Here is a 22,894-nt window from a genome sequence, read left to right on the forward strand (position 1 = left end):
AGGTAGAAAAAGCAACAAAAGAACTTATATGCACAGACAATAGTGCCAGGCCTATAGGGGAGGAAGGGTGGGGTTGGGGTGGGGTGGAGGGGGTCAATGGGGAGAAAGGGGGACTTTTGTAATACTTTCAGCAATAAAGATGAATTTTAAAAAATGATAAAGTGCTCATCCCAGAAAAAAAAAAGCAACCACAAAAATATGAACACAAAAATCAAAAAAGGGCGAAGAAAGAGGGGTTAGGAAGTACGTGAAGGAAATCTTTTAGACAAAGAGATTCCTAATTAGACAAAGTAGAATAATTTCCTATGAATTTCTGTCTCCCTCTGAGAAAAGTAAATCGATGTTCCAGACTGAACATCATTTTACTTTGGAAAAACGAAAAAGGATGGGCGGAGAGAACGTGAGAATCACGAGAGCACGTCTTCCTCGCACATGCTCACACCCGCCCTCCTGCCCGCATCTGAGAGGCTCCGTTAGCATCCGCTGATGGACACGAGGCTGCCCCGCATGCCTGCTGAGCAGAGAAACGTTTTAACCTGTCAGCGTGGCTCCTGTAATCATGCCTCGTGACTTGGGCTGTATAGACGGCCTGGGGAAGTCCTCTAGTGACAGCTGGGACCCCGGCACATGCTTTTGTTATTATAGATAGATATTTACATAATTAAATATTGATAAAGTCTCATCATTACATATGTAATTACTTTTACATATGTCTCCCTGTGTTTGGGAGAGTTCTGGTACACGATAGATGTCCCTTGCATTTTTGTTGGGGGCAAAGAACAAAAGGATTCTTAATACTTAATACCCTTAAGCAATCTACTCACCGCATGGCACCGAGTCGGGTTCCGCTCATTGCCGTGTTCTCTGCTTGGCGGGGCGTCAAGTTGTCCCCGATCCAATGAGCCCTCCTGCCGCAGGTCCTTCTGCGATGGGACGGGTGTCGGTGAGCAGCTGAGCGGTACCCACAGGAGCCGCCCCTCCGAGGGATGAGGAAGGAGAATTAAACTGATGCCTGCTTGGCCCTAGCCCAGCGGTGGGCAAACTCGTTAGTCAACAGAGCCAAATATCAACAGTGCAACGACTGAAATTTCTTTTGAGAGCCACATTTTTTAAACTTAAACTTCTTCTAACACCACTTCTTCAACATGGACTCACCCAGGCCGTGGTATTTTGTGGAAGAGCCACACTCAAGGGGCCAAAGAGCCGCATGTGGCTCGCGAGCCGCCGTTTGCCGACCACGGCCCTAGTCCCTCTAGACTGCTGTCCAAGCTCATCCGTGCAGCAGTGGTCCCCTGCATTACCTGTGACCAGCCGTGCAGGCGGGCGTTCACCCCGATGGGGAGCAGCTTTGAATCCTTATTACTTTCTTGTTTTTCTAAGTGGCCTTTGGAAATGGCTCCCAATAACTGCAGCCGGTTGCGCTCAAGGCTTGGCCATGAAAGGTCGCTCCCCATTTAGACTCGATGCGGACAGGTTTGTTCTGCCTGCAGCGGCCCTGGCTTCGGGACCCGCGGCTGCACTTGACCCGGTCTTCTCTCTGACCCGGGCATTCAGGCAGCTTCCGTCTGGGTTTGGTTAACTGTGTGGTTTTTTTTTTACAAATTAAATGGCTTTATATATTCTCAAGTAACACGTTTTCTGTACAGCTGACACTTTCCTTAGAAATGTAAGAAATGGAATGGGAGATGCTTGTTGGACTTCTCGTAAGATGACTGTGACTGTAGGCGGATGTGGCTGGCCCGTGCCAGCCCTGCACACATGGTGGGCATGGAGGGCACGCTCCAGGCACACAGGTTCCCAGATCCTCACCCCCTCACCTTTCCCTTCAACAAAGGCCCTCACCCCCTCACCTTTCCCTTCAACAGAGACCCTCACCCCCTCACCTTTCCCTCCAACAAAGACCTCACCCCCCTCACCTTTCCCTCCAACAAAGACCTCACCCCCTCACCTTTCCCTTCAACAAAGACCCTCACCCCCTCACCTTTCCCTTCAACAAACACCTCACCCCCCTCACCTTTCCCTTCAACAAAGACCTCACCCCCTCACCTTTCCCTTCAACAAACACCTCACCCCCCTCACCTTTCCCTTCAACAGAGGCCTCACCCCCTCACCTTTCCCTCCAACAAAGACCTCACCCCCTCACCTTTCCCTTCAACAAAGACCTCACCCCCTCACCTTTCCCTTCAACAAAGGCCCTCACCCCCTCACCTTTCCCTTCAACAAACACCTCACCCCCCTCACCTTTCCCTTCAACAAAGACCTCACCCCCCTCACCTTTCCCTTCAACAAACACCTCACCCCCCTCACCTTTCCCTTCAACAGAGGCCTCACCCCCTCACCTTTCCCTTCAACAAAGACCTCACCCCCTCACCTTTCCCTTCAACAAAGACCTCACCCCCCTCACCTTTCCCTCCAACAAAGACCTCACCCCCTCACCTTTCCCTTCAACAGAGGCCCTCACCCCCTCACCTTTCCCTTCAACAGAGGCCCTCACCCCCTCACCTTTCCCTCCAACAAAGACCTCACCCCCCTCACCTTTCCCTTCAACAAAGACCTCACCCCCTCACCTTTCCCTTCAACAGAGGCCTCACCCCCCTCACCTTTCCCTTCAACAAAGACCTCACCCCCTCACCTTTCCCTTCAACAAAGACCTCACCCCCTCACCTTTCCCTTCAACAAAGACCTCACCCCCCTCACCTTTCCCTTCAACAAAGACCTCACCCCCCTCACCTTTCCCTTCAACAAAGACCTCACCCCCCTCACCTTTCCCTTCAACAAAGACCATTCCTTCTACGGGGATGGGCCGGAGCGGGGGGGGGGGGGCAGGCGCCTAGCGGTTGGGTTCAGTGGATAGAGCGTTGGCCGATAGACAGAAGGTCCCAGGTGAAGGGTCCCGGGTCCCATTCTGGTCCAGGGCACGTACCTCAGTTGCAGGCTCGATCACTGGCCCTGGTCAGGGCACATGCAGGAGGCAACCAGTCAGTGTGTCTCTCACATCGATGTTTCTCTCTCTCTCTCTCTCTCTCTCTCTCTGTCTTGCCCTCTCCCTTCCACTCTCTGAAAAATCGATGGAAAAGTGTCCTCGGGTGAGGATTAACCAAAAGTAAAAGTGGGAGGTATCAGGCCTCGAATGCTGGCAGCCACGCCATGCGCGCCCTCCCCAGGCTGCGTGCCAGGCGATGCACGGAGGTGGGCTTGCTTTCCTCTTCTGACCCACGGGCAGTGCCCAGTCTCCTGCCCTGTCTCCCCCGCACCAGCCCCTGGGGGTTTCCCGTGAGCTCTGCGTGGACTCTGCACCCGTGGCTGCCGCTCCGCAGCCTCCACAGGTGAGTCCCGGGGGCGCCTCCTCTGGTCCTACCAGCCTGTCCATGGGGAGGGGACCAGGAGCCGCAAGAGAGCCATCTCCTCTCCATGCTGAGCAGGCTGGGCGCTGACTGTGGACTCGGGGAGGGACCGCGCCCCTAAGCCTTCGTCCTCCGTCCCCGCCCAGCACTGCCGCCTGGGGAGCCGCTGCTCCTGCTGCTTGGCACGTCGGACCCGGGAGGGACAGGCCCGGCATCAGGGGACCTGGGTTCCAGTTACACGATCGATCGCGGGGTAACCGCCTGTCCTGATGCGGGATCTCTTGTCTGCACACAATGTGTAATAGGGTTAATCCCGCAGCTCAGGGGGCCGGGTCCGCCTGGACCACACCCCGTTCTGCTGAATGAGGTCTTTGTGCCGCGTCCTTGGGGACGGAGCCGGCGCACCGCGGCGTCTGGTCCTGATTTCAGAGCAGGTGCCGCGTGGGCTGGGCCCGCGCCCTCAGAGCCCGGGAATGGAGCCATCTCTTACACCCCAGCTGCTTCCATTTGGCCCCCTTACAGCAGTTCACCGGCCCTCCCGATTAGCATAGAGTTGGGGTCCCTGTTGGAACCCCTTCAAGCCTTCTCGGCTGCTGGCAGGCACCCTTTGAGGATTGCTCCCAGACTCTGGGTGCTTCCTGAGGTGGCGGGAACCCCTGCTGCCCAGTCAGCATGGACGGTGTGGGGATACGGCAGGCCCCCACTTTGCCTGGAGATGGACTAGAACCTGGATGGAACTAAAACCTGCACGGCACCCTCGACCAGGCTGAGCCTGCGCCCCGGGACCGCCCGGCCGCTCCCTGCCCCGCTCCGAGGCTGGGCTGGCTTCTCCGGAAGCACCTGCTGAGATCTGCCCCCGGGGGAGTCCAACCAACAGGGGGCGTCGGCGGCCACGTTTGGGTGACAGGACACGGGCGGCGTGTTGTCCACAGACCCATGTCCGTGCTGTGCCACGTAGTGAGGCGATGGCCCCGAGCGAGCGGCCCAAAGCTCAGGCCTCGCCTCCTGTTTGCGGAGTGAGCGGGATGGCAATGCCGCTCTGCCGCTGAGGAGTTGTTGCGAAGACCGGATCCTCGATTGTGGAGGGTCTGAAAGCTGCCAGGCACCACACAGCATCATCTAGTTACTTCAACACGGCTCGTTTTTTAATCTAAACCATGTTAACCTCATACAGACATTACTGGCGGGTTTCCTGCAGAAACCAGCTCAGCAGCAGTGGTGAGATTTAGAAAACACCCTTCCCAGCTGGGTCTCCCCACCTCCTCCTTCCCCGCGTTCCTCGTGCTTCTTTCACCTGAATGTTCCCTCTTCCTGTCGGCAGCTCCTCCGTGTCCAGAAAGTCGCCGGGGAAGGAGGAGGGGGCGCCACTAGCCGGGGTCTCAGGTGCTGACCACCTTCCGCCCGGCGGGAGAGCTCTGCGTGCCTCCCAGCCTAGTCCTAACCCCCGGTTGTAATGGGATCAGCCTCTTCTCCCTTTCCTTTCAAAATGTCTTAAAAGGTCAAAAAGGAAAGAGAACATTTCTCAGGACCGCTCTCCATTGTCATAGGTCACAGTTCAAATCCCACGCTTTGGATTTCGTAATGAGTCCGTGAACTGAGGGGCCACCGCAAAACAGAGCTAACGAGACGTGTGGCCCAGGTGGTGGCTTGATTAGAAACATCCGACGTGTCTGAAAGATCATAGCACGTGTGCAAAGCTTTCTTCCACGAGGGCCCACAAGGTTCCTGGTAAGACTTTATGGTTAATGAGGATGTAATTAGAGAGCTCGGCATGAGAGCGTTAGAGGACAGGAATAGTCAGGTACAAGAAGTACGTGGCAAGCAGCACCAGGAATGCAAGGGGGCCTCGTACCTAGTCTGGTGGAGGAAGCCGACACACACAGAGATCAGCCAATCAGAACTGGATAAGTGCCCAGCATCCTCGGGACGATGCTATCCAGTCTGGGGTCCAAAAACCACTCCGTGGTCCACAGTGACGCCTCCTCGAGTTTTTATGAGATCTTGAAATTCCCTTTACGCCCCCCTGGAGCCTCTTACCCATTGGCCTATGCCTCATTAACTCTAATGTCCTCTGGGACTCCCCTTTCATTTGATGGCTCACGCATCCATGCCTGTGTCAGGTCCCTAATTCTGCCAGGTGCTATTCTGCCAGAACAATCCACGTAGAACAAGACAGAGCCCGTCCCAGCGGACCAGCCGTGGAGCTTACATTCCAGTGGGCTGAGACGGGCCAGGAGTGAGCATTAAAATGCTCGCCGGAAGAGCAGGTTGTAAATAAGAGCCAAGGAGGAAACAGCCAGAGGGGTGGGACCACGAGGAGCCAGGCGAGCCCTCCGAAGCTGCCTGGGCCGGGAGGCCTGGCCACCTGCGCCTTAGAACTGGGCCAGGAAGAGGGAGTGCCCTGGAGGAAGGGAGGCTCAGCGAGGCTGGGAAGAACTTGACCCCAAGTGGCCCAGAAGAGGCCAGGGCGGCTGGGGTTTGTGAACCAAGGAGCAGGGTGCCAAGGATGAAGTTGAGGAAGCCAGAGGTCATCGTGGGGCCGTGGGAAGAAACTGGCTTTCATTCTCAGTGACTCACAGCATCTGAAACTAAAACCGCGCTTTATGACACACACACCTGAAAATGTATCTGAAACCAGAGCCCAGGCCAGGACAAGTCCCATCGGCCTGTGTGAGTACCACTGGCTCCCACCCGGGTCACTGCGGCAGCCCGCTCACCCTTCAAGACTTCTTTCTTCTCTGGCCAGCGTGGCTCAGCGGTTGAGCATCGACCTATGAACCAGGAGGTCATGGTTCAATTCCCAGTCAAGGCACAGGCCCGGGTTGCAGGTCACCATGGCCGAGCCTGTAGGAGTCTATTTTCACGACTAGTTGGACGTCGATAAGGCTGTGTCCCTTATTTTGGCTACAAATGCAGAGGTTGTACAATCAGTTCCCTGCCCCGTTTTATGTTGTGATAAGGAAAAGAAATAAAATGAGTCATAAGAGGGGCTACATTTACACTTGAAGGTGCATCAGAGTCTGATCACCGTGTGGTACCCCTGAAACTAATGTTATATGTCAACTGTGATTGAAAAAAAAATTTAATTAAATAAAAATGTCCTAGGGCTACGTGAAAACAGGTGGCCCCATTTAGTGGGCGCTTCCTCCGGGCCAGGCACCGTGCTAGTCATGATGCATGCATGTCACTCGGCCTCCTGCCCGCCTCACGGGGGAGGGATCGTTCTGATAACCCGCGTTTCCAAGGAAGAAGGCGAGGTTTGGAGGCGCTGAGTAAAGGGGCGAGGTCACACCGCCGTCACGAGGAGAGCGGGTGCTGGAACCCCTGTCCGTCTGACACCCGGGCCCTGCTCCGACCACACAGCCTCGAGCTACACGACGGTCTGAGGTTTGCAGCTGAAGAGACACATGGCGGTTGTTCCCCTTTTGTTTTCATCCTTTTCGGAAACACAGGCTGGACTCTGTGCGGCGCCCTCGTGCTCCGTGAAGGTTTTCCACGTGAACAGCGGGGGGAGCTGGTAGGCAGCTCATCGCTTCACTCTGTTTCTTACAAACAGGCCCGAGGCTCAGCAGGAAGCACCAGCCTCAGCTCTCTGACTCCTGCCGTAAGGACTCGCCCGCCGCCGAGTTCTAGAAGCTCCGAGAGATGCCGGCTGAGCGGAGGGTGTGGGTCCGGAGGGCGGGAGGCTGCTGTCACTCGGCACCTGTGGGGTCCCTGGAAGAGGCGGAGGAGGGTCATTTAAGTAACGTGCTGGCAAATGGGATTTTCTCTTTCACGTGCGGGAGGTGCTGGGGCAGCGGAAGGCGCACTGTGTGTAGGTCAGACAGGCTGGGGTTCGAGTCTGCCCTGCGAGGGAGGGGTTTGGGCTCGTTTGTTCACTGTGTCCTCCATGCAGTGCCTGGTGCTTGGAATGCCCTGTTTGCTGGGTGGATGGATGGGCAAGTTAGATAGATAGCTGTGAGAGCCCGGCCAGCGCGGCTCAGTGGTTGAGGGCGACCTGTGAACCAGGAGGTCACGGTTCAATTCCCGGCACAGGCCCGGGTTGCAGGCTTGATCCCCAGTGTGGGGCATGAGGAGGCAGCTGATCCGTGATTCTCTCACGTGTGGGGCGTGCAGGAGGCAGCCGATCCGTGATTCTCTCACGTGTGGGGCGTGCAGGAGGCAGCCCATCCGTGATTCTCTCATGTGTGGGGCATGCAGGAGGCAGCCGATCTGTGATTCTCTCATGTGTGGAGCATGTAGGAGGCAGCCAATCAGTGATTCTCTTTTGTTTCTGTCTCTCTCTCTCTCCCTCTCTTTGAATTCAGCAGAAACATTTGTTAAACAGCTGTGGAAGCCTCCCTTTGTAATGAGTGTGTCTTCCTCACTGAGTTTAAAACCAGCAGAAAAGCTTGTGCTTCTCCGGCTCCATTCCATGTCCGTACGAACTTCTGGAAGTCTTCAGACTGTGTCCTCCCTGACTCTAAACACAGTGCCACCTACCACCGCCCCTGCCACCTGCCAGTTTGCTCGCTGGTGAGCCAGGCACCTGTGCAGGCATTTGCTGAACCGGCCTTGGCCCCAGCACCCAGGCGTTGGGCCACCGCCCCCAGGGCCGCTGCTGTCCCCAGGCCAAAGCCAACGTGTGTGCGCGCATGTCTCCGGGGAAGCGGAGGCCACGCTCGGGCTGAAATAAGTGGGAGGACTCTTTAGAAAGGGGCTGCCTCCAAAATGTGGGGGCACAGGAGGGACCGGGCCCCAGGAGGTTCTGTGGTTACCCCAGACTAGTCCCTGGAGACGGGACCACCGGGCTGCAGAGACGGGGCAGCTGGGAAAGGGAACATTCTGGAGGGGCAAGTCTTCCTTCAAATGCTTCCTCCTCTGCGAGTCTTCCCTGACAGCAGGCTGGCCCGGCCCTCCCTCCTCGCTGTGCTGACTGCTCGCTGCCTCCTCCTGACCACACCGAGGCCGGGCTTGTTCTGTGTGTCTGTCCGTTGCACTGAGGAGGGACGGGCACATCCTTCCGTCTCCGCATCCCTGTCCAGCCCGAGGCCAGCACCGGGCCGGCTCTCACACTGTGTCTTCAACGGCTGGGCCCTGGCTGAGCGCATGGACGCCTGTCCTGAGGTGCAGAGCAGAAAAGCCATCTCAGTGCCTCCGCCAAGCCCTCTCATCCAAAACAGAAACACCTTTCTCTTCAGATCGATGCAGTACATGTGCCAATAAAAAGGCTCTTAAAACACAGATGCGTCTAAGTTAAAAGTGAATATTGCTCCTCTCCCACGGGGCCTGCGTACAACAAGGGTTCAAGGGCATCGCCTCCGACCTCTTCATCGCCCTCTACATGCACGTACCTTGTACAGCAGGTTCGTTGTGCGCGCTGTTCTGAGAATACAACGAAGGTGCAGTTAGATGGTGACATGTGCATTGGCCTTGTTATTGTTAATGGCTACACAGGCGAGCCTGTCCTAGCCTGACAGTGAGAAAGCAGGGACCGGGAAGGGGTGGAGGCAGCTCAGAAGTTAGGACACGGCTCGCCACCTCCCAGCTCTGTAACTGCCCTATGGTCACAGCCACCTTCCCTCTGCAGGCCCGGCCTCACCTTCCCTCTGCAGGCCCGGCCTCACCTTCCCTCTGCAGGCCCGGCCTCCACCTTCCCTCTGCAGGCCCAGCCTCCACCTTCCCTCTGCAGGCCCGGCCTCACCTTCCCTCTGCAGGCCCTGCCTCCTTCCCTCTGCAGGCCCAGCCTCACCTTCCCTCTGCAGGCCCGGCCTCCTTCCCTCTGCAGGCCCAGCCTCACCTTCCCTCTGCAGGCCCAGCCTCACCTTCCCTCTGCAGGCCCAGCCTCCACCTTCCCTCTGCAGGCCCAGCCTCACCTTCCCTCTGCAGGCCCGGCCTCCTTCCCTCTGCAGGCCCGGCCTCCACCTTCCCTCTGCAGGCCCGGCCTCACCTTCCCTCTGCAGGCCCAGCCTCCACCTTCCCTCTGCAGGCCCAGCCTCCTTCCCTCTGCAGGCCCCAGGCTTTGTCAGCTGCACAACTGGGACACCAGGAGCCCCATCTCAGCAAGAGTGTTGGGGACCAGAGGAACAGTGCCCTGGGGCCCAGCATGCACCGCTGTGCTGTCAGTGCTCACTAACACTGGCGTCCCAATCCTGAGATCCTCCCTTCATTGCCTAAAATTATAACTAAACGCAAATGACAAATTAGGAAAAATAGTCACAAAATTAAAGACCGGCAAAAATTAATATTAATAAGAGAAAGAGAAATGCCCTGTTAGAAAGGAAGCCAGGGAGATGAATGGAAGAAGGAATATCAGTGCCCAACAAGCACACTGAATGTCCATCCTCTCTAATAAAAACATGAAAGACAAAGCAATGGGATTGCATAAACTGCATGGTTCCTAAAATATTGCCACCAATTTTTAATTTCGAGTGGACAAAGTGCTGGGAATCTGCTCATAGGAATACTCGTAGCATGAGTACTGGCCACCTTGTCAAATTCCGTAATCCATCGCTCCCGTGTCCAGGACCCGGTGCTGAGGAAGGGCCTGGGTGTGCTCAGAGGTGTACTCAGAGGGATACACCTCACAGTGCTGCACAGGAGAAGGTCTCATAATGGCAGCAAAGATTATCCTATATAATAAAAGCCTAATATGCAAATCGACTGAACTGTGGAACAATCGATGGAACAACCAGTTGCTATTATGTGCACTGACCACCAGGGGGCAGACGCTCAATGCAAGAACTACCCCCAGCCCGCAGGCCCCAGGCCAGCCAAGGAGGATGCTAGTGGGGGTCCCCTGGTTGCCCTGCCAGTTGCCCTGCAGATTGGCCCTGATCGCCAGCCAGGCCTAAGGACCCTACCAGTGCACAAATTTCATGCACCGGGCCTCTAGTTAATAACATATTATTTAAGTGAACAAAAAGCCTGTAAAACGTGTATTGTCTTTGAAAAAAGTAAAAACGAAATACCTGGAAGGGTGTGTCACCAAGATTAACAGGTCTTATCGACAGGTAATTATAGTCGACTTCTTTCATCTGGATTATATAAATTTATAGTTTTTCATATTTTAGATATGACCGAAACTTGGCTTAAGAGAGAATGATGGAGTGGGCAAGCCCGTGAGAGGAGAGATTAGCAGCTTCAGTTCTTATTTGCACAGAACACGTGGGTGGGTTTGGGGTAAGGAGACTGCGGATGTGAGTGCTCCCCGAGGCCCTCCGGCAGGATTGGCATCATCTGCCTGTGCCTGAAACCCTGCCGGGCGGTGCTCTCTGTCTGCCAAGGGAGAGGAGAAGAATGGCAGGTTTTAAGATAGAAAACCATGTAACGATTCATGTACAGAATAGTTTGGGGCTTCTGGGTTTAAGGTACTTGTTTAAATTAGTCCTTTCCTAGAAGCCACCAGATTTGATCAGAGGTATACATTTTCCAAGTGGAGGGGGAAAAACAAAAATCAAAGGAAAATTATTGTCACCATATGAAAAAGAAGAATCAACACATTTTCCTGCTAAGTAAAAAAAAAAAAACTACGCTGAGCTTCAAACTCCAAAAACCTTGTTTCACAAAAGCAAGCAGCTAGAAACCAACTGTGATTCGATGACCGTGGGATGGTTTTCCTCTCCTCTTAACGATGTGAGGTAGATAGCGGATTTCAAAAGAATGTGCTGTGGTGCTTCCATAGGTCTTGTTCAACTTTGTTATTTCTACCCCGTCCTAGGTGTTAAAAAAACAATTCCCACCACAAATTGATTTCGTGACACTCCTTATGGGGTCCTACCCCCTTCCCCACCCCCAGCCCGGACAGGGCGCGGCAATTAAAATATACTTAGGACCTCTGACGTGTAAAACAAGCAAGCAAGGGACAAACGTCCTCCAGATGCCGACATAGAAAAGGGGGATGGAATGAAAGCATCCAAATCCTGAGTCTACCCGGTTGGTTTTGTTCAGGAAAACATCTGGGATGTTGATCCTGGGAATGGCTCTGCATGGGGCCAGATGCTGCCGGCTCACATCTGGCCTCCGATGCCCGGGCCACAGGGAGACCCACCGATCATACCCAGAACCACCCAGAAAGGCGCGGCTCCACGCTTTCTCTCCACACGTGTAATCTACACTCTCCAAACAAACGCTCCGGAGGTCTGTTTACATCATGTACAGAGAGCTGGGAGGCCGGCTAACAATTACAGCCCCTTAACATCCTTGCAGCTACTTCCGGCCTTGAGTGGGTGAGCGTTGATGTAGGGGAAAGAGGTCATTGAAAAAACATCCATAGCCCTGTCTGCATACCCCTAGTTCCCAGAAAGCTTCCTGAGACTAACCAGCTGTCCCGACTCAGTGTGGCTTAAAAATAATAATAATCGTAATCTTGCTTGAAATTGAAAGAAAACACAGCAGCCCATTTCAAAAGTCTACATTTGATTTAGAAAAGAAAGCTCACATTTCTCATCACTTCCAAAGTTGCGGGGGGTTGGGGGGGGAGATAATGGGGGGGAGGGGAAGTTTACTTTTAATAACAATGAGGCTCCTACTCAAGGCCACTTTGTGAGGTTCAGGGTCTACCCTGGATGGATGGTGTCCCTGACTATTTCCAGTTTCCCTGACGGTGTACGAAGGCGCTGAGCCATCACTAAGGATAACCAGAAGCTACAGTGCCATCTGCAAATTTAACGAGGAATTAATAAAATCAGTCGTTTTGGGACGGATCCTGGGTATAAAACAAAGGAAATAGGTGTAATGCTAAAATGTTAGGTCTGTTGAAGAAAAGTAATTGTTCTGACACTGGCAGTGGCGAGGAAGGCTTTGTGGAGGACTGCAGCCATGGGGGTGCGTAACAAGGAGCGAGCTTGCTCACCTCTGAGTATCAGGGGCAATGGGCCTCACAGCCCAGGAGCAACGGGTGGGGGTCAGTGGAAGGGCAGTTACTGAGCGGGGACATCCAAGGCAGGGGGGTTCTTCCTGAACTGACCGAACAGGATCCTGGCGAAAGGCAGGCCAAGGACTTAGACATCAAAGGTGGGGGTGAGAAACCCGATCGGAGGTCAGGGGTGATCACCATCCCAGTGTGGGGAGACTCTTGTTAACGTACTCAGCAGGATTCTTGCTAAGCCAGGGGCAGGAAGGCAGAAGGCAGGGCGGGTCCACGTCACGGCCCCATGGAGAAGGTGGAGGAATCTGACTAGAGTTGGATCAATAAGAGCCGTCCTCAGGGGCCCGGTCATAATTCACCCTAAGAAGTGTCCCCCTCAAAGTAAGCAGGCCATTGTGCCCCCTCTCTTCCCAAAGTGTGTTTTGCATGAGGACCAGAACTGGTTCACCGGAGAGAGGCTGACCCTCGGTGCTCCTGGCAAGTCCTGCTCCCCGGGCGGGCACAGCTGGCCCCTTCTTAAATCAGAGTGTTTGGGGTTTTGCTCTGGAGTTGAGTGAGTGCTTCATTTATTTTGGATATTAACCCCTTATCAGATTGAAGCATCGGCACTCCATCTTGTTCCCGTAACCTCTACGTTGTAAAAACTGCTGTCTGAAATTTTCCACTAAACATAGAGGGTCCTTTGTTCTGTGAATTAACTCTGCTATTCTTGGCTTCTGTAAACACGCTTGCTCGAATAATAGGGAAAATAAGCTCAATTATCTGGCCTTGCAAGCCGCTCTGCTGACGTAGGGTCTGGTCTGTCCCTGGTTCCTCCCATGCCAGGTGTCTTTTAGTTATCTGAATGTGTTGTGCTCAAGGTTACTAAATTGTGTTGTGCTCAAGGCTACAAGCTTCCTGCAAAATATCTCCCAGTACATAGGGCTCTTTGTAAAGCCTGCAAAAGGCCCGGAAGCCCCATGTTTGGGAGACAAAGAAACCGGGAGGATATAAAGGGAAAGCTCCCTCCATGTTGCTTTGCTCAGACTCTAGAGATAACTCCTCTGAGACCGCCGGCGTAATACACACTCCACATTTGGCTTACTAAGGCGTCCTCTGGTCCTCTGTTTAGCTCGCTAATTTCCAATATAACAAGATATATGATTTGCAAATCCTGTCTCCCATTTCATAGGTTGCCTTTTCATTTCATCGGTGGTTTCCTTTGCTGAGGAGAAACTATCTTAGTTTGATGTCGTCCCAGTTGTTTATTTTTGCTTTTGTTGCCTTTGCTTTAGTGTCAGATCAAAAAAAAAAAAAAAATCATCACCAAGACCTATGCCAAGGACTTCACTGCTTATGTTTTCATTCCCGCTGTGTCAGGATTTAAGTGCCTTTTGGCCTAACTGACTATACAATTTGCCCATAAATTCCTGACAGCCCCCTGGTTCCGTGTTGTTCCACGTTTGTGTGCTCATCACATTTCCTCCACTGTACTTCCACCTCGCATATCGTACAGAACAGACATGTGTTGAAATAGCGCTCTCGATCAAAAGGGTGAGTTTTGCTAAAGTCAAAGCATATCCAGGTTGGAGACAATCTGAAAATCCTTCGGCCTGAAGACAGCTGTTGAGACCTCATCCATTCATTTCTACTTAACCAATATTCTTGAGTGGTTCAAATTACATATTTAAGCTCATGAAATCTGAAAATTTAGTTGAATACCCCAAATCAAATTCTGAATTAAATGCTGTTTGACTCCAGATTGCTAACTCAAACTCAAATTATTTACTAGTAACTATGATTGAGCCATGACTAGCCACCTCAGATGCTTTCTAGCATGAGCTAAGAAATAATTATCAATTTAACTTTTCAGCTTATAACCTTAAAATTTATATAGGTACTGTTCTGCCTGTCTTTTGCACAGCTATGAACATTTCTCTCTTTTCTGCGTCCAGCGTGGCTAGAGAGTGGTCCAGTTCCTGAGTAGGGGCTGCTGGGGATTGAGAAAATGGAAGAAAGAGACAGACACAGAGATAGAAGGAAAGAGCTGGGGCCTGGTGGGACAGCTGTCCTCTGATGGAGAGACAGGGACCCAGAGCTGATACAGCGTGTTTATTTTACACAGCAAAATACCAGGAAGTTTTACTAAAGCCCAAGTCAAAGGAGATTATGTGCATTCTTGTGGCTTCTTTGTATTGTCACTTCTGGGTGGGCCCGGATAATCGTGTTTGTTCCTGATGCTTGGCTGGATTTAGATAATGAAACTCACCCCCTGGCGCCTGAGCTGAAGGTCAGGCTAACAACACACCTGCCTCTGGCAAGGTATGTTTCCAGGATTCAGATGACAGTCAGCTCAGGGGCCTTTCCCAGGCACTCTCTGCACACAGGTGCATGTGTATCCAAACATATATGCATGCTCACAACACACAACCCGCACACATACACACTCAATGCACTTGAGCTACAGTTGTCTTTTTGAAAAATGAGTAACTAGCTCCAGAGGAAAATGGTGAAGAATGAAGTCATTCATTGTGACGGCAATGATCACTGCTATTATACTATTGTCGTTATTTAAAGTGCAGATTTGGCACCTGACCTTTCTCTGGAGTAGAGTTGTAAACAATGACTACCAATTTTTTTATATTTTTTTTATTGATTTCAGAGAGGAAGAGAGAGAGAAACATCAATGATGAGAGAGAATCATTGATTGGCTGCCTCCAGCACGCCCCACACTGGGGAGTGAGCCTGCAACCTAGGCATGTGCCCTGACCTGGAATTGAACCATGACCTCCTGGTTCATAGGTTGACGCTCAACCACTGAGCCACACTGGCTGGGCTACTATCACTACCAATTTTTAAAATATTAAGGTATCATGGGAGTAGCTTATATATGACACCTAAAGGCCTCTGTTCTGGATAGCTCTCCATGGAGTTAAAAAGCAGTTGGTAGCACGCTTTGGGTTAAACTGTCAGGTAGCATGTCTGCACTATACATACTAGTACATGTTCTTATTCACCATCTGTCCTAGAAAGAGACTGACTCCATCCAACAGTTTACATCAAATTCATTTTCTGGACAAAGAAACTGAGGCCTGACAGAGGATGGAGTTGGCACAGACAGGGACCCTGTGCTCCCGTGGTCCCCGGGCTCCTGCGCTCTCTCCTCCTCCTCAGTGTGGCAGGCACGTTCCTTCCGTGGCACTAAGTCGGTGGGAGGGAGGCATCGCGGGTCTGATGGGTACAGCGATTGCATCTCCAGGCATCTCTCCCTAAATGCAGTGCAGTGAGGGGCTACTCCCTCCCAAGCCCGTTCCCCCCCGGCTGACTGGAGCAGCTCATTGATGTCACTTCCTTCCTCAGTCAGCAAGTGAGTTTTCTTTAATTCTCAAGACCAGCTGTCCGTGCTGTCAACAGAAAGTTATTAAAATTCCTTTAAAGTGAATAAAAATAGCCTAACAGCAAATGCACTTGGAAACAGGAAAGAATCAGTATGCAAAGTCCACAAACCTCTGAGCGAAATAGCGTTGATCCAACCAGAGATTTCAAACCTCGTCTAGGCGAGATGCTGGAGAAAATAATTAGGAGATGCTAAGCCGCATGCTCCTTAATCTTTTATTAGCAGTGGCGCATGCCGCTCCGCTTTATCCCCTAGCTGCCATTCCTCTTTTCACAGGCGATTTGGGTAAATGTGGGGATGACTCAGTTTTAAGTGAGATTCCCTCCTTTTTTCCTGCAGCGGCCAGGGAACACGTACCTCTGCACCGGGCTAGGACCTCCCTGAGCAAGCGGGGAAAAGGGTCATTAGCAGCAACCATAACGACTAGGGCCACAAAACAATTCTATGATGATGAGTTCTAAGTTATGAATTTTCAGAGCTCAAGGGAGGAGATCATGTTTCTCATGTTTAAATCGCTGTAACTCACAGCAACCGTCTGTCTGGCTCCGAGGCCCCGTGATCCTCAACCAGCGCCCTGGCCTCAGTACCGGGAGGGCGGCCCTGTCCCTCCTCCATCAGCCCTGCCCGCCCTCAGACCCCCAGCACAGCTCCTACCCTGCCCCTGAGTTGTATAAGACCTGCTACCTAAGTCCCTCCAACATACAGTTATAGTCCCCGCCACTTCCATCCCCAACAGCCACCGCCTCTTCTTTATGTGGTCCGACGCCACGAATGCCAGACGCCCTCTGACCTTTCACCAGAAAACCTGTGTCCAGCTTGTCTTGGGGTCCTGAGTCCAGCCCGCATTTGTTCCCTGGGACGCTGCTTGGAGCTGGCGCACTCAGCTGAAGCTTGCCCTGTGCTGCCCAGCCGGCCACCACCCCGACCCTAACTGCACATACTGTGTAATGCAATGAAAAAACCCTATAGGGCCCTGGCCGTGTGGGTCAGTGGTTAGAGCCTCGGCCCTCGCATCAAAGGGTCTTGGGTTCGATTCTCGGTCAAGGGCACGTACCTGGATTGTGGGTTCCCTCCCTGGCCCCAATCGGGGCACATGTGGGAGGCAACCAATTGATGTGTCTCACATCAATGTCTCTCTCTCTCTCTCTCTCTCTCTCTCTCTCTCTCTCTCTCTCTCTCTCTCTCTTCCCCTCCTCCCTTCCCTCCACTCTGCCTAAAAATAAAAATAAAAAATCAATGGAAAAGTATCCTCAGATGAGGACTAACCAAAAAAGAAAAAGAAAAAGAAGCCTATATGTGTGCTGTAGCTATGCTAAGAAACTTTGTTTTAGCGAATAGTTGTTGAAAGAAAGAAAACAGTGGAAATTTGGATCAATTCATACTAAAAGGACAATTAGAATATTGCCGATCGTCGGGAAACGGGTAAAACGTGATGTTACAAGTTCTCTGGAATTAACTCTCGGGCCTGCGCTTCGGTTCCCGCCGTTTGGGGCACCATCTGTGCTCAGACGCAGGCCCGGTTCCTACAGATGCGGCTGTAGTGGAGGGAGAAAGCCCTTGGACACGGTCCCTGTGGCCAGGACGCTGTAAGATCAGCTGGGGACTGGCCCAAGGAGGCTGCTAGCACTGAGCAGAGTGTTTGGTGAGAGCCAGAACCCCGCCGTGGCCAGGCAGCCCCATGAGGTCCCCGGCAGGCCTTTCAGCCCGGGAACCTCTCCTTTCGCTGGGAGCCGGGCCGGAGCCGCTGGCTTAGCATGTGTGGTGGGCGGGAGGCGGATGCGGCTATAAAGGGCAGCGTGGGGGGTCCTGTGATGGACAAGCTCCCAGCCTGGCCCGGCCAGGGTCATATCCGGGCAGCGACCCTGTGCTGTCCATCATTCAGACCTCACCCCTGGGGTGGGGGGCAGGTCAGGGGCACACCGACAGGACCTGTCTGTATGATTTCTTACAACTGCATGTGACTGCACCATCATCTTCACTAAAGTTTTAAAAGGACAAGTGTAAAAAGTGTATCTCAGCCCGGCCGGTGTGGCTCAGTGGTGGAGCGTCGACCCATGAACCAAGAGGTCACTGGTTCGATTCCTGGGCCGGGCACATGCCGGGTTTGTGGGCTCGGCCCCCAGTAGGGGCCATGCAGGAGGCAGCCGACAGAGGTTCCTCTCTCATTATAGATGTTTCTATCTCTCTCTCCCTCTCCCTTCCTCTCTCTCTCTAAAAATCAATAAAATAATAAAGTTGTTTTTAAAAAGTGTATCTCACACCAAGATGTTCACAAGCAAGAAATAGCTGCAATGCCCCCAATGACTTCCCCCCTCTCCTGCGTGGCTGGCCGTCACCCGGTGTCTCTGAGGGCTCTTTTCCGCTCAGTTAAGACAGACCTGGCACCGCTTACCCTCAGGCCATTTCACAGGGACGGGGCCTCTCTGAGAGTCTGCATCATGAGGCCCCTTGGGGACACTGACATGCGCCTGTGTCCTGGCCAGGCCTCCGTGGACAGAGCTGCTGGCTTGTACTTGAATGGGTCGCCAGCGATACCGCAGCCACAGCGCGTCACAGCCTCTGTGCCACCGTCACAGGCCAGAGAGCAGCTTCGGAAAGCAGCGCGTCCGCCGCCTGCCCCTTGTCCCCTGTCTGGCCCTCGGCTGCAGGCGCTGAGCGCCCGTCATACCCGACAGGGTCGTCACTGTTCGGGGAGGGGACTGGGTCCTGTCCGCATTTTCCCTTGGTGCTTCTCATCCCCTCGCCGTTTCTCTGCCAGCGCGATGCATCCCTGTGGCGCCGCCTTCCCGCTGCCATTCCGTCCTCTGCTCTTAGTCCCGTGGTCGGCAAACTGTGGCTCGCGAGCCACATGCGGCTCTTTGGCCCCTTGAGTGTGGCTCTTCCACAAAATACCACGGCCTGGGCGAGTCTATGTTGAAGAAGTGGCGTTAGAAGAAGTTTAAGTTTAAAAAATGTGGCTCTCAAAAGAAATTTCAATCGTTGTCCTGTTGATCTTTGGCTCTGCTGACTAATGAGTTTGCCGGCCACTGGCCTAGTCTAACGTGGTGGGTTCACGTTTCGCCTCCCTCCGCCCCATTCCAACTCTGGAGCGATGGCAGATGTTCACAGTATGGTACAGGCCTTGCTCAGAGAGCCCAGGATGGGGTGGGAGCTTGGGCGGGAATAGAACCACACCGGACGGCCTTTAGGCGTGTGTCCGCGGGAATGGTGAACTTCTGTGTCTTTCTCTTTCAGGGACTGGAGGGGACGCCCGGGAGCACACCACCGACCAGGTATTTCCTCCTGAACTGGGATGTCCAGTGTTGCTTTAAGTTAATAATGAAGCACTTGTAAGTGCTTTCTGAAATACAGAAGGCCTTGCTGGTTGTTGGGAGTGAGCCATGTGTGTGTTACTGGCCCTGAGAACATGTGCATTGGGTGTACTTGGACCTATGGGCTGACATGTACTTCCCTCGCCTCCCCACCGCCTCCCTCCCCTCCCCGCCATCTCCCCAGGAGGGACCGGTGGACAGGGCACTCGGCCTGCTGGTGTGTGCCACCGGGCACGTCCTGACCTGGGCATGGACACCATCCGGCTGCAAACAGATACTCTTATCTCTTCTCTCCTCACTGAGGTGGCGCTCCGGGATTTTCCCACGTTTCCATTCCCAGCCCGCGGAGCGCTGACCCCTGGTGGGAATGTACCGGCCGACTCGGCGCCGGGCTGTGGTTGCTGCCCAAGGTGCCAGGTCCTCCTGTCCGCGCCGCTGTTCTCTCAGCCAGGCTTTTTACTAATTTATTTGTTGCATTTACTGGAAGAAGGAGTCACTGTGTATGACCTGACCATGGAAGGGGCTTGAGACACGCAGCCACACATGTAAGCCAGACGCTGCCCTGCCCACCCCGGCCTCTTCCCGGCCAGCCCAGCGCAGTCCCTCCCAACGCTGCTGGGCCCTAGCCTCGGGGGCAGGCCTGGGCCTGTGGCAGACGCGCTGGGGTGTCACTCACAGCCTCGAATCCCCGGGCCTGTGGGTGCTGTTGGCCTCTGGCCTGACGCATCACCCACTCTTGTCGAGGAGAAGAGGGTACGTCTACACTTTTCCCAGGCAAGGGACGTTTCGCACAGTCTTCTCCTCGGGGGCTTCAAAATGAGTCCCATCCGTGTCCCCACTGTCACTGCACCCCAGTTTAGTTCCAGCTTTCACTGAGCTGTGCCAGGCGCCCTGAAACGCATGGAGCTTTGGGGAAGCTCATTTGGCTAAGGCGCTGCCGACTCAGGAGGCGCAACCGGGCGCTTAGGGTATCACTTTGCCTTTGAATATAAACGGAGATGTTGACTCGAAGCAGCAGCCAACTTAATGCCTGGAAATGCCGTGGTTGCGCAATGACAGAATCAGTTAGCGATTCCAGAAAGTTCGCTTGCCTTTGAGCTTAGTCTCTTTATCATTGTGGTTTCAAATATTTGTATGTACTCAAGTGGTTGGTAAGGCTGAACAGCAGTGACGTTTATTGCTACCATTTTTGTTTATTTAAGTCCTTATAAAGAGACTTCTTTTATTCTTTTATTAACGGAATTTCTTGGGGTGACATTGGTCAAGAGAATTATACAGGTTTCAGGTGTACGATTCTATAATGCATCATCTGTGTGCTGTATTGTGTGTTCACCACCCCGAGTCAACTCTCCGCCCATCACCATTTATCCCCCTTTCACCCTCTTGTACCTCCCTCCACCCCCTTTTCTCCCTGGCAATCGCCATACTGTTGTCTGTGCCTAGGAGTTCTCTTTTGTTTACTTAAACCCTTCACCTTTTCCACCCGGTCCCCAGCCCCCTCCCCTTGGATAGCTGTCAGCCGGTTCTCTGTATCTAAGAATCTGTTTCTACTGTGTTTCTACTGTGTTTTTCCGTTTATTTTATTCATTAGATTCCACATACAAGTGAAATCATAGGGTCCTTGTCTTTCTCCAACTGGCTTATTTCACTTAACATAATGCTTTCCAGGCCCATCCATGCTGTCATGAAGGGTAACATTTCCTTCTTTTTTATAGCTGCGTAGTATTCCACTGTGTAAATGTACCACAGATTTTTAATCTACTCATCTGATGGACACTCGGGCTGCCTCCCAATCTTGGCGATTGTAAATGATGATGCAGTGAACATAGGGGTGGAGATATCCTTTGAAATTAGTGTTTTGGGTTTCTTCGGATATATTCCCAGGAGAGGGATCACTGGGTCAAATGGGAGTTCCATTTTTAACTTTTTGAGGACACTCCATACTGTTCTCCACAGTGGCTGCACCAGTCTGTATGCCCACCAGCAGTGCACGAGGGTTCCCTTTTCTCCACACCCTCACCAGCACTTGTAGTTTGTTGATTTATTGATGATCGCCATCCTGACAGGTGTGAGGTGATTTTAGTTTGCATCTCTCTGATGATTGGTGACGTTAAGCACCTTTTCATATGTCGTTTGCCATCTTCATGTCCTCCGGGAAGAAGTGTCTATTCAAGTCCTTTGCCCAGTTATTAATTGGATTATTTGGTTTTTTGGTGTTGAGTTTTATAGGCTCTTTCACATTTGCAGTATTAATCTCTTATCAGATGTAACATTGACAAATATGTTCTCCCATTCAGTGGGTTATCTTTTCATTTTAATGATGGTTTACTTTGCTATTTTATTTTGACGTAGTCCCATTTGTTTACTTTTTGTTGTTATTTTCTTTGTCCGAGGAGATACATCACACAAAAATAGTGCTGCAAGAAACAGCTTTGCTTTCTTCTGGGATTTTTATGGTTTCAAGTCTAACATTTAAGTCTTTAATGCATTTTGAGTTTATTCGTGTGAATGGTGTAATAAGGTAGTCTAGTTTCCTTTTTTTTTTTTTTTTTTTTGCACATATCTTTCCATTTTTCCTAACACCATTTATTGAATAGACTGACTGTCTACCTCTTGGGTGTTTTGGCTTCCTTTGTCAAATATTAATTGACTATAAATGTGTGGGTTTATTTCTGTACTATATTCTGTTCCATTGATTTATGTCTGTTTAAATGCCAGTACCATGATGTTTTGATTACTATAGGCTTGTATTATAGTTTGATATTAGGTAGCATGATTCCTCTAACTTTAGTTCTTTCTTAAGACTGCTGTGGCTATTTGGGGTCTTTTGTGGTTCCATGTAAATTTTTGAAATACTTGTTCTAGTTTTGTGAAATACACCATTGGTATCTTGATAGGAATTTCATTGAATCTATAGATTGCTTTGGGTAATATGGACATTTTAAAGATGTTAATTCTTCTTATCCATGAGCATGGTATATGCTTCCACTTATTTGTGTCTTTTTCAATTTCTTTCATTAGTGTCTTATAATTATTCGAGTACAGGTCTTTTACATCCTTGGTTAAATTTATTTCTAGGTATGGTTTTATTTTTAAGCACTTCTAAATGGGGTTGTTTTTTTAGTTTCCCATTCTGGTAGTTCATTATTGGTGTATAAAAATGTAACTGATATCTAGATATTTATTTTACTGAATTCATTTATCAGTTCTATTTGTTTTTTAGTGGAATCTTTAGGGTTTTCTATGTACAATATCATGTCATCTGCAAATATTGACAGTTTTACTTCTTCCTTTCCAGTTTTACTTCTGCCTTTTATTTCTTCTTGTCCGATTGCTGTGGCTAGGACTTCCAGCACTATGTCTTGATCCCAATCTTAAGGAAAATGCTTTTAGTGTTTGCCCATTGAGAATGATGTTGGCTGTGGGTTTGTCATATATGGCCTTTATTAATTGAGGTATATTCCCTCTATTCCCACATTGCTGAGAGTGTTTGTCATAAATGGTGCTAGGTTTTATCAAATGTCTCAGGGTATAGCAAGTCTAGCTGCCACCCACTGGGTGCTCACACGCCATGTGGTGTGGTGAGGTCTCAGGGAGTCATCAGGGTGAGGCTAGCAGAGTTTAGCAGGCCCAAACAGGCCAAGATTTGGCCATGTGAAGGGAGGGCTCTGCACTGGTCTGGCATGCAAGGGGAAAATGCCCCCCATTCTAAAGCCACACAACTCAGTCTGTCCCACATTCTTCCCAGAGTTTGATCTTAGCCAGGCGAGGTCCCTGGGAGTTGGGAGGATGGGGCTAGTAGATCCCCCGTGAGGGGGAGGTGCCTGTCAGATTTGAAGGAAGGTTTGGGGAGTGGCTCCCACCCCAGAGCCACACGATTCAGTCTGTTTGGGATTCTGCCCAGACCTCAGCAAGGAGGAGCCACCAGGAGTGGAGAGGTGAGGGCCCCTAGGAGCTTGGAGAGTGGGGATAGTTTATCTCCCATGAGGGAGAGGTGCCAGTCAGGGTCACGGGT

At 51.8% G+C, this 22,894-nt stretch overlaps 1 protein-coding gene across 1 annotated transcript in view; it reads left to right on the plus strand.

The window, feature by feature from the left end:
• The window catches only part of CHST9 (carbohydrate sulfotransferase 9), a 141,606-nt gene that overhangs the window by 95,723 nt on the left and 22,989 nt on the right, over nucleotides 1-22,894 (plus strand). Inside the window, exon 4 of the mRNA XM_028155743.2 lies at nucleotides 18,803-18,840. Within this exon, the coding sequence (XP_028011544.2) occupies nucleotides 18,803-18,840 (38 nt within the window). The remainder of the gene's footprint in view (nucleotides 1-18,802; nucleotides 18,841-22,894) is intronic.

This window comes from Eptesicus fuscus, chromosome 12, assembly GCF_027574615.1.
Source record: "Eptesicus fuscus isolate TK198812 chromosome 12, DD_ASM_mEF_20220401, whole genome shotgun sequence".
Lineage (NCBI taxonomy): Eukaryota > Metazoa > Chordata > Mammalia > Chiroptera > Vespertilionidae > Eptesicus > Eptesicus fuscus.